The sequence below is a fragment of the Phoxinus phoxinus genome (genome assembly GCF_949152265.1).
Source record: "Phoxinus phoxinus genome assembly, chromosome: 3".
Classification (NCBI taxonomy): Eukaryota; Metazoa; Chordata; class Actinopteri; order Cypriniformes; family Leuciscidae; genus Phoxinus; species Phoxinus phoxinus.
The window spans coordinates 26628703-26641329 of record NC_136878.1 but is presented as its reverse complement, the minus strand read 5'-3'; the positions used below and the strand labels follow the sequence as shown (position 1 = coordinate 26641329).

At 37.5% G+C, this 12627-nt stretch overlaps 1 protein-coding gene across 17 annotated transcripts in view; it reads left to right on the top strand.

Annotated features, from left to right (window-relative positions):
* The window catches only part of ncor1 (nuclear receptor corepressor 1), a 98934-nt gene that overhangs the window by 13323 nt on the left and 72984 nt on the right, over positions 1-12627 (top strand). For all 17 annotated transcript variants that reach the window (XM_079607396.1, XM_079607402.1, XM_079607394.1 and 14 more), the window contains exons 3-8: positions 3277-3368; positions 3995-4190; positions 4375-4554; positions 7600-7713; positions 9673-9729; positions 9827-9879. In XM_079607396.1, coding sequence (XP_079463522.1) covers positions 3277-3368; positions 3995-4190; positions 4375-4554; positions 7600-7713; positions 9673-9729; positions 9827-9879 — 692 coding nt within the window. The remainder of the gene's footprint in view (positions 1-3276; positions 3369-3994; positions 4191-4374; positions 4555-7599; positions 7714-9672; positions 9730-9826; positions 9880-12627) is intronic.

Here is a 12627-nt window from a genome sequence, read left to right as displayed (position 1 = left end):
TGTTAATATCTGTATCTTTTCGTTGTAAATCGGTTCGTCATATAAAGCCATCGTGTCTCTTCAGAAGACTTGGATTTGGATTAGACTAATCAAATGATTATTTTTATGATGCTTTTATAATTTTTTTTGGATCTTTTAAGTTTTTTAAAAATGGACTTAAAATGGAGGGTTTCATAAATATCTTAATTTGTGTTTGGAAGTTGAATGAAAATATTATAGGTTTGAAACAACATGAGGGTGACGACATGACAAGAATTTACATTTTTGGGTGAATTATACTTTATAGAGCTGCACGAATCTGGATAAATTGAGAATCACGATTTTCTCGTTTCATTTACATTACATTTATTCATTTTGCAGACGCTTTTATGCAAAGCAACTTTCAAACAAGAACAATAGAAGCAGTTAAACTAACAATAGGACAACAATATGCAAGTGCCATGATCCTTCCCAGTTTAATCTAATGTGAAAGTGTTAACGGATCAAGTGTTGCCGAAATAGATGCGTCTTCAGCCGTTTCTTCAAAATGGCTACGGACTGCAGCTCGAGTTGAGTTGAGTCGTTGAGTTGAGTCGAGTTGAGCACCACAAGACAAGATTCTCCCATGATTCTGAACCGACATGAGACAACTAAACAAACATGTAATTTACTAGAGGTTCTGACAAAATGTTAATTGCTGCAGTCTATTTAAAATGTTTCATTAATTTGAATTAATAATTTATTTTAAATATGTTTGAATGAATGATTCAATGACTCAAACATAAATACTTGACTTGTTTCATTGCTGGATGAATCCGTTTTTTTGAATGAATCTCTTGTTAAATGATTCAATTACATTTTTAAGTCACTTGTTTCCAACTGGTGGCGTAATTAAATAATTGATACAATCGTTATCATCAGTGTTTATAATATCAAAGCTATAAACTTTTAATCTGAAAATTTGTAACACAAAAATAACGATACTGTGTGGTTGGAAAGATACTGTTTCATAACTATTCATTTACTCTGGCTCTCTGGGTCTGCAGCAGCGCCAACGCAGATTTGAATGTTCCGCTGTGATTTTGTCAAAGGTTATTAAATAGAGGAGAATTGTGGTATTTTTAGGAATAAGATCGCGTGGATGTATGAATCGAGGTCGCAATCTTTTAGCGATTAATCTTGCAGCTCTAATACCTTATAAATACAGTAAGCTGAGTATTGGATAAAACTAACTCTACATCACAAATCATTTCGTTTCCATCAACGATACATATCGTCGCATTTTTATATTGTGATATCTCGATATAACGATGTATCTTTACACCCCTAGTTTTGACTGCAAATCATTTGTAAGCTTAGTTTCTCTCTTCCCCAACAATCCCCCTCTGTCTCTGATGAAAGGAGGCCAGAAATGGCTGGGCCTCAACGTTACAAATCAATTTGGGTATCACTGTAGTACATTCCTCAGAGCTAAAGAAGCAGAAATAAACAGACCCCAGCTGTTCTCTCTTCTTTGACGCTTTTTCTCTTTTTTATTCACATTACTCAATTATTTACACATTTCTTGTTTGCAGACATGGACATGACCATGTTTGTTCTGAGGTTGTTAGTAGTTTAGAATAGGGATGTGTGAGACTAGCTGACTAGTCGATTAAACGATACTGCTGCTGCTAGTCGACTTTGAAATATGAATAATTTACAAAAACAATTTTTAATGTTTTGCTTAATATTTTTTACACAGGCTACGTTTAAATTACCGTCAAGTTAATGTTACATTTAATAAATAATTTTGAAAAGTGCATATCTGCAGCAGAAAACAAAATCGTTTAATTTTACCTCAAGTTTTGCATGTGTTGGTTCTCTCTGTGGCACTCGAGGCAGTTCAGAGAAATGTTCACTTGGAAGATGAGCAAGGTGAGGGAGTATTTTGACAACCTACACAAAACTTTAAAATTTTCTTCTGTCATGCAAACTAGTATATAACACTTGAACTTACCGGTTATGAGGGACAATACAGTGTGAAATTTGATATCGGATTAAAGGAGAAACATTATGAATGAAATTTACTTGACACTTGAACAGTTTCTATAATCCTAATGAAAAGGCACTTAAATAATATATAGTTGACAGTACATGTCAGGCTTTTCGTGCGATTTCTGCAGCCCGTTATGTAAACAGATACTTTTCATACTTTTTTTTGTTGTTGTTGAGGAAATCTGTTTATAATAGGCTATTGGGTTTGAACTTCTTGGTTCTGCGATTCCTTTTGACTCAAGTTGATTTGAATAAATATGTCTATAATGGCTAATGTTGCTTAAGTGAACGCTCAAGTTTGATATACAATGATCATAATGCAAGGCAATCACGGGGGCGGGGTAAGACTAGTCTGTTGCCATTATAAAACCGTAATGAGATCAGTTGTTGAGCACATGCCTAGTTTAGAGGCATCTCTTGCAGTTGCACAGATAGCTTGCAGTTTCTAGAGGAAATCTGATGTCTATCTATTTCAGTGAGGTGACCTCATCATACCAGAAGATCTTGCAGTAATCCTGCTGTACCGCAGCCAATTCAGACAACTGTGATTGCGTTGTCACCTTTTAGACATACGAAACTGTCTGATCAGTATTCATTTTATAACATTAAATGTTTTTCATTTATTCTGACAAGATCCTACTGAAAGCTCTCTGAAACTGAGATTTAAAAATGCTAAAATGCTAAGAAATGAGTCGGATCAGTGTACGCTTGACATGAGCAAAGCCAGTAGCACTAGTCGTTCAGAGAGCCCATGACTGGTCCATTTTGTATGTAGATTTGCACTAAATAATTGTGATGCATGAGCACTATAACACTTATTGCCACATTGATGGAAATAATTCTTTAACTTGATGTTGTTAAAGTATGTCTTTTGCACTGATTTTGCACACTTCTTTTGAACTCAACTTTAGTCAGAGTAAACCAGTTGCAAGACATGGCTCACACATGGCAGCTCAGTCCTGCTCTGATGGTATCTGTGGTTTTCTAATGGTATGATGAATAGGGTTGGGTATTGTATGAATTTACATACCTATACAATTTTAAGTGCGTGTTTTATAATGGCATGTTTTACTAGAACATAAAACACTGGAGATTAAGTGGAGATGAGCGTGTTCTGGTGTGTCTCTTTATCCCTTTAGTTCCTTCTCACTATCGTACACACTCTGTCTTTCTGCCCACATGTCTTTAAGGCTTTCTGAGCCCTCATCCATGAGTTTTTGTTTTGCCCAGTTTTTCCTATCTGATGTGTGTGTCTGTGTTTAGGAGTTCACGGTTCCCGACTACCGTTCTCCCCTGCAGGACCAGCAGCGCCGCAGACCTTCATTACTGTCTGAATTCCACCCTGGGACTGAGAGGTGATACAACCCCCGCCACACATGATTTCCTTCTGAATATTTTGCTTGGAAACAACTTTGACATGTTTTATGTAATGCTGGGCTGACAGCATTATCACGTTTCAGCTGTCGATTAATTGTCATAACATTATTGGCATTTAACTATTTAGTTAAATATTTATGTCACTCATTTATTTTCATTGACAAATGTATAATTTATTTTCTTAACTTTCAATAAATATTGCACAGGGTAGAATGACATAATGTAATATTTTACATTTTGTATAAAATTGATCAGTAGTAATAAGAATATACAATAGCAGTCTATTACTATCCTAATTTCTTCTGTTAAACCCTTAAGCCTTTTGAGATTCTGTGTGTAGCTGTAAAGTTTTGTTTGTTTGATATACTCCTAATTCCAAAACTCATAGTTTTTGATGAAAAACTTTTTGATGTTGATAGGTGTTTGGAATATAAATTGCACAATGTTGTGATTCTCAAATAATTGTTTTTACATCAAATAATTGTGATAAAGCTAATATTGTGGAAATCGAACAGTTGTGTGTTGTTTTCAGTAACATTGTTTGGAGCTGAGTTTTTTTAAGCATAATCATTTTAATTAGAAGCATCTATCTTGACTCCTGCAGGCCGCCGGAGCGCAGACATGGTTATGAGCATCAGTTTCATAGCCTCTCAGCTCAAGATGAAACTCTTGAGACCAAGCGTCCCCGCATCGAGAACGTATCTGAAACGCACTTTACAAGAGCTCAGCCCACTGGCATCTTACTGGGCCCTTCACACTCCATACAGGACACCATCAGGACCACTGGAGATGTCAAGAAGGTGATTAATGTACATGCATACCAGAAAGATACCAGTGTGAGAGATTTAAACATTTCACTATTCCATAAAGCAAACCGGTTTCAGTTTTAAATCATTTCTAGCTGCACTATTGTGCCAGATTGGCTGTTATGGTTGTTTGAAGGCTTGCACTTCTTCTTTTTTACCCTCTTGTTTTCTGTGACAGGAAACCCAGTTTAGTGTGAAGGTGGAGACCTCATCCCCAGGTGGAGTTCCACAGGTGGGTGAGGATGCGGACACGTCGCCCTCCAAACTCTCTAAAGAGGAGTTGATTCAGAGCATGGACCGTGTTGACCGTGAGATTGCCAAGGTCGAGCAGCAGATTTTCAAACTGAAAAAGAAACAGGTGTGTAGCCTCACTAAACACAGATGGGAGAGAGACTTAAATTCTGCTACAGCTCAAGAACTATTTGCTGTCAACTCTTAAGCTATTGTTCATTTTGTAAATAAAGAGCTTATGACCATTTCAGGCGCTAGTTGTGTGATGACAAGATTTATTTGTTTAAATCACGAGCAAAACTGCTGACTTTCTCCCTGTACCTCCCAGGGTTCAGCTTCATGTTACAGGAGAATTACACTGGTGCTCTCTGCTAGCAGCAGATTGGATTTTTTGAGTCTTTATCCATACGCCTTGTGGGAAATGTTGCTCTTCTGAGAGAGGCTTGTCACAACTCCCTTGTCTGTGCCTACTATTCTTGCTTTTTTGGCGATGCCTAATCATTAGGGATTGCATCATGATAATCCCAGATGCAGCAAGTGTACATACCGTAAAACTTAAAATAATAGCCCGGGCTTTTATTTTCCCAAATCGTCGAACTGCACCGGCTTATATAGACAGGCGTCTATATGAGACAGGCCTTTAATTTAGTGTTGAGACTTCACCCTGTGCTGCAATATTCATTTACAGAAATCAGCTGGTTGAATGAAAATTGCTGATGTTATCGTATTTTCAGTTGATATTCTCAATTCATTCAGTTTACGGACGCTCTGAGAAAAAGTAAATTCAGACGGCAGATTAGGCAACGCTTGTATTTAAGTACATTAATATTGGATTTTACAGTACAATCATAACATCGTACAGACATGATCTTAATTCCATAATGTCCTTAAAAAAAACTATATTGCTGGCCATAAACTGACAAAGTGCGTGTTCGGTGTTCGATACCTCGAGTTGTCATAGACGCAGTGCGGCGGTTCTCGGAGTTCGATACTTCGAGTTGTCATAGAAGTAACGCGGTGCTGCGCTGTTTAAATCTTTATACAATAAATCTTGCATGTCACAAAGAACTTGTTTTTTCACCTCCACGAATGAGACGAGTGTCGTTCATTATGTCGCCTTGTTTAAGTAAATATAGTTTCCCTTGCTTTACCTCGGTCTTAAAGTAAAAAGATGACTGTGAAAAATTAGCCTGGGAAAACCCAGACCCCTCTCAGTTGTAACTGAGTTAGGGTCTGCCAAAGCTCCATAGACAATTCATTTCCACAGGGGCGTCACCAACGGACGTCGCTCAAATGGCTCTGGGCGCAATTGGATAGATCTAAAACTGATCAGAGCGATGAAGGACATGACGTATGCAGAGCCCATTCGTTTAGCCACCAACGGGGCAAGCTGGTATATCAGACTATCGGATTGGAAATGGGTTTCAATGGGCTCTTTGCCAAAACCACTTGCAGAGCAAATATAAATTTGCCGGAAGTGGTCTGGGTTTTCCCAGGCTAGTGAAAAATAGTAGTATTTACTTAAATGCATTTATGGTGAGATTACTACATTTTATTTAATTAAATGCATTTATGATGAAATTACAAAATTTTCATGTCAATTTGTGTTCATTTTGACCACGAACTATGCGCTGTCACTTTAATTCAGCGCGTGCAGCACAGCAGAAATAGACTCGGTGCGGAAACGATCGCCGCACTGCACCTGGAACGGATCGCCAGAACCGCATCCGCGTGCAGTGTGAAAGCTCTAACCTGTTAACATGGGTACGGAAAAAAATACGCACCGCATACACACTGCATACACACTGCAAACGGAGTATGTGTGAAACAGGCGTAACTCTCTCTGCCTGCCTTGCTTGTGCTAACAGCTCCCGCCCAGATGCGCAGGGCTCTCTTGCGTGCGCAATCTGCACCATAGAACTGGCTTAAACAGACGATCTGACGGGTTTTAGAAGATTAAATACAACCCGAAACTAAAAAACAGACCAGGCCTCTATTTGAGACCGGCCTTTATTTATCCAAACCTGTAGCCACACCAGGCGTGTAAAAGAGACAGACGTCCATTTGGGTCTCGTTTATTATTTTAAGTTCTACGGTATGCATTCCTCACTCGGTTTTCTAAAGTGTCTGATTGTAGAGATACTAGCATGCTGTTGAAGGTACTTTCCCTTCTTTTCTGGCATGATGAAGAAAACAATAACACAGAGAAAAACCATAAATCAATTATCTTGCTTTGTATACTCAAGTCCTCATTAAGACTGGTCAAAGTCTCAGTCTGACTAAAATAAAAAATATTTATTTTTCCACCTGGTTTTTCTTTTTCTTGCTCATCAACCGCTTAATCTTCAATTTGTTTTGTTTGTTCACTAATGTTTAGGAGATTAAATAAGTCCCACTTCAGCAGCAAATTTAATTATGCAAAAAAGTTTCACAAGATAAGTCACAGGGGAAATATGTTGAGGATGTGTATGAATGCAATGTCACACCTCTGCACATCTTTGAGAAAGTTTTGTCAGTTGTTGTTATGCATCCCTCTGATTAGTGGTGCTTGCTGAGGCAAGTATCACTATCACTATTATTATTATTATTATTATTATTATTGCGCATACTTGGGTATTTAACTTTGCAGTGTAACTCGTCACACACCATTTGTTCTACAGACCTAAATGATGCTTCAATTTGTGTGCTTAAACAGAGAGGTTTGTTACTTTTTGGTCACACTTTAGATTAGGGTCCAATTCTCATTAACTATTAACTATGACTTCTGCCTCAAACTCCTATTTACTGCTTATTAATAGTTAGTAAGGTAGTTGTTAAGTTTAGGTATTGGCAGGATTAAGGGATGTAGAATATGGTCATGCAGAATAAGGCATTAATATGGGCTTTATTAGTAGTAATACACAGCCAATATCCTAGTAATATGCATTCTAATAAGCAACTAGTCAATATTGATAATTGGACTAAATTCTGGAAAAGTACTTTTCTAAGTAATAACTTGCATTAAAGAAGTTGAGCCGGGGAACAGTGACTTTAAGACTTTGGAGTGAGTTATATTTTGTGTGTATGTATATATATATATATATATATATATATATATATTATATATATTATATATATATACTTGTTTTAGGCTTCAGTTTTAAGGTATATCGTCATGTTTGTTGTCTCTTAGCAACAACTGGAGGATGAGGCAGCAAAGCCAGTAGAGCCAGAAAAGCCAGTGACGCCGCCCCCTGTGGAGCACAAACATCGCAGCATCGTCCAGATCATTTATGATGAGAACCGGGTATGAACACATTTATACATGTCTTTCTCCCGCTCTCTTTCACACACACAAAGAAACCTAGATGTGCTCTTTACAGATCATGTGTTTGAGTGTTGTTAGAGTGTACACTTAATAGTGAGCACATACTTTCACACAAGTCTTTTTTTACATTTTTTACATTTTGTTTTCAGTGTAATATGTATAATCTAAGAGCATTTGGCTCTAAATAAAACACAAAGTATGAACAGTGAAGGTCTTGCATAATCTTCATAAAACTGGAAAATGGTCGATATGCTGAAAGGTTTTTGTGTTTCTGCCTGTTTATTGACGATACATTTATATTTATATAAAGTTTATTGATTCACGATAGTTTATTGAAAAAAATATAAATAAATTCTCAGTTACATAAAAAGGTCGATGGGGCTAATCGGTCTTTTTGCTAAATGCTAGTCAGACTTGATCAGACTAGTTCTTAAAGGAGAACTTGGCAACTTTTTTAACTTAATAAAACTGTCTAGAAATCATTTGGATGGTTAAACAACCTGTTCTGGTAATATTGGTGACTTTCCCCGCTCCCCCCAGCGTTCCCAGGCGGAAAACCAATCTTGCAACTTGGGGACTACCATCCCGGCAAGATAGAAATTTGAAGTCTCGTGAGAAGCGAGAAACACAAACTGCTTTATGGTTGATGACTGAATACAATTAGTGAACAAACTCCATCGCACACCTGTACGTGATAGGTGCGTCGGATAATAGGACCAAACAAGTTAGTCGTTTCAGCAGATAAGGAACTCCCGCGCACACTATCTTCACTTGCAATTTAAAATTAATGTTTATTAACACACAACGTTTCGGTCACACGAACGACTTCCAATTTCCAATGAGCTTAATTGTTTACAGATTAATTGTTAATTGGTCATGTGTTTATCTGAAAAGAGATGATTTTGAACATTTGTATACTCCTGATGAAGGTCGTGTGACCGAAACGTTGTGTGTTAATAAACATTCATTTGAAATTGCAAGTGAAGATAGTGTGCGGGAGTTCCTTATCTGCTGATAACTGAATACAAAATGTACATGTCAATGTTCTATGATAATGTGTATGATGTATTACCCACCTCGGTAGACATAGCTCCACACGATAAAGTTGGCTTGCTACGATCAAAACAAATGCACATGAGCAAGGGGGGAGGAGTGTGCTGCAACACTTACGACAGTGTTGTGAAATATAATGCGACAACAAAAGTGAAAATCAGCGAAGAAATGACTAGAGTTGCCGAGTTCTGCTTTTAGACACAGTCCTAACTAAGCGGCTATATTTATGCAACTGGCCACAGTGATGTCTCGTTATTGTAATTTGCACTGCATTGGACACCTAAATTTAGCGATTATGTGCACGGTGCGGTTCTTGATTGCCTGTTTTGGAAGGAAAGGTAGCAGAGCACAGTAACTGATCTGGAACAGATGATTTGAGACTCTGAGGTAAAGAGGGTGAGAGAGAAAGAAGTACAGATGAAGGAAGTGAGGCAAAACTACTGCACTCCATCTGGTCTTGGACAATCTCTGAACTTTTTGCTTCCATGATAGAGGCAATTTCACACACAGACAACACATGTACTTAGTAGATGCTTGCAACTGTTACAAAAACAGATTGTAGATTTGGGTGTAATGAATTGTGGGATTGTGTAATAGAGGCGTTTCCCAGACAGAACATTGGAGCTCAGGAAATGGTGATTTTTGACATGTTTATTTTTACTCCCTTTCACCCTGGAGGAGAAACGAGTGATAAATTATTTGTGTGCTTGTTTCTTTTGTTGAAACGTGCACAGTTTCACACATTCTGTCTCTATCAAAGCTGGCAGTCAACAAATGAGAGCACAGTTTTTTTCGTTTAGTGTGGTGAGTCAGCAGGCAGACTATCTAACCACAGGGACATACATCTGTCTCTTTTACCAACATTCTCTCTCTGTTGTGTCACAGAAAAAGGCTGAAGAAGCCCATAAGATACTGGAAGGGTTGGGGCCTAAAGTGGAGCTCGTGAGTACTTTGTAAAATTAATGCATTTTTTCTGATGCAATAGATTGCATGTGTGTGTTCATCTTTCTAATCTGCATCATTTCCTGTCTCTCCACAGCCTCTCTACAACCAGCCTTCTGATACTAAAGTCTACCATGACAACATTAAGACGTGAGTATCTGCTCTTTGTTAGCTTAGTCCCGGGCAGTATGACCAAAAATCCATATTGCGATATTTTTCAAAAATATGATGGTATTATAAGCATGACTGGGTGTTAACCATATTGAGAGAGAGGAAATACTGCAGTAGATTGACTCAGAATGCCCTTTTTTATGAGTGAATATTGTAGAAAAAATCCACACTAGTATTAATACATGTTTGCAAGTTTGTTTACAAAGAGGTGCCAGCAGGAGGCGTTTTAGGAGTGGGAGAAATAGCGGTTTCCCCGGTAACGGCTGTACATAAAGAAGCGCAGCACTCATAAACACTGGTTTATCAAACATAAAGAAAGATTCAATTGAAATAACATCGAAACTTTTCTAAAGACCGTCAGTTCACTTCAGATATGTTCATATAAAAACACCCGTGCCGCGTTTTGACTTTGAAATGTGCAGTGCTTATGTTTATTCAACAATGTAAATACCAACCACAAATAGATTTTCCAAAAGGCTGTGTTGATTTTGTGAACCAGTGTGTGGGAAACACTGTAATATAATTATACTAGCCATCATTAGAAGTAGAAGATCTTTCCTGCATTGTTTAAGTAATCCTTTGCCCTCGTTTAGGTTAAATCCTTAAAATCACTAATTTGATTACGCCCTTAAATGTAGTCTTTCATTTAATTAATTTAAACAAAATAGTTATTTTTAAATCGTGCGTGCATGCGTGTGTGTTGTCCTGGTATTCCCTACATTGTGGGGAAATGTCTCCACGTGGATAATATTATTATTATCAGTAAATGTTTTGTAAAAACAAAGACAATAACAGCACCTTTCAGCCTGTCGACCTTCATGAAAATATGACACCTCAAACATACAGTAGTAGTACATTAAAGGTGTGCTTGACGGACTTGTTTTGCTGTTGCACCCGTGTCTCGCACATGAAACGGCATTCTAAAACCGCTGCGCTCAAGTTAAAAGTTCAACTTGCGTCTTATTACCTTGTGTTATTTCCCATTCCACTGCCACAGATGCATCCTTTATGAACAGCCGCTTACGACTAGCGATGTGTTCTATGTTACGGCCCTTCATTGGCCCCATTTACACTGCATGGTTCAAGTGACCCAATTCCGATTTTTTCCTCTCATGTGGCACAGATCGGATATGACTGGCGAACGTGTAAGCAGGAAAAAAAGCACATGGATTCCGATTTTCTCAGATCGGTTTCAGGCCTCAATCATATGTGGAAATAAATCGGATATGAATCGGATACGAGCATTTGCGTGCTCCATGTAAGCAGACAAATTGGATATTCCCCAGTAAATGCGAGCCGTACGTCATTAAAAAGGGGTCTACTCAGATAACTGTGATCGACTTACGAGACCAATGTTTTGCTGACCTTTGAAAACAGTACAGAAAGTAAAACACCGGATAGATGTACGGATGAGGTCCAACGTCACCCGAATCCGCAGCCAAAAACAAATCATCCACCCGCCACTCACCCGCACCAATAATTTTCTCTGATTTAAGTATCCGCACCCGTTGGTCAAGTTACTATTATTCTTATGTGTTGTAACGTGTGAGGATAAATTGATTATCATCACCTTCAACGGCGGACTCGGCGACGGTTGATGCGTGCATATCTGGTATAATAGGCTACACTGATGAGTGAGCGCTGCTTTTAAATTAACATTTCTTTAAAACAAAATTTATTTGACAATTAAATTTTCTTAATGGCATAAATGAGCTTTACTCCCTTGAAACTTAAACTGGAATGGAACATGCTCATATTTTAGAGAATGTAGTTAATATTTTCATTAATAATGGTTTATCATATCCATCCTCGACCCACCCGAAATTAATCAGAATGTTATTTTTATTACGTGACATATCACTCTGTTTTACTTAATTTTCTGGGTCAGAACGTCTACATTGGGTTGTTTCGGCAGTGTATAGTGTAAATGCAAATATCGGATACGGGTAACTTTCAAAAGATGATATAAGCGGGTCGTCAAAAAATCTGATATAGTCAGCAAATCGGAATTGGGCATCAAGATCTGCAGTGTAAATGCAGCCATTGAGCGTGTCACAGGACAGCGGTTAATCACCTCAGCTAACTTCACGCGCGAGAAGCGCCATATACAGGCATTTTCAACAGCCACAGGTCAGATTTTCCACCACAGTAAAGAGCTTATTAATTACGAAAACTATTATTTATTTTCGCTGATTATTATTTTATTTCAGTTAGTGTTTCAGTAACTGTTGTTAGTATCCTTTAGTTTTAGTTTTTCATTTATTATTACGAAAAAATTTTTTACCAATAGTTTTACATTTATTATGAATTTATAATTTTATTTCAGTTATGAAAAAAAGAGACCAATAGTTTTAGTTTTAGTCTTAGTTTCAGTTTTCGTTTACGAAAATAACCAGAAATAATTTTCTTAGCTACTTTACCATATGGTGCTAGACGGACATCTTTGACCGTTACACTCGCGTCTCGCACAAAAGAGCCGCATGTTTAGAGCGGCGTGTAAAGTTAAAAGAAATTCAAAATGTGTATCTGCATCACATTTTTAAGCATAAAAGTACATGATGCTGTTTTGTTCATAATTGTTTATGAAATTTACAAAATTATATTTGATTTATAAACGTTAGTTTAAGCGTTATGCAATTTTTTACAGACTGTCATGACTTTTTAAATTGGATCATAATTCAAATATTAGTTATATTTAAGTAAGTTATTCAAATTTAGTTTTTCAGC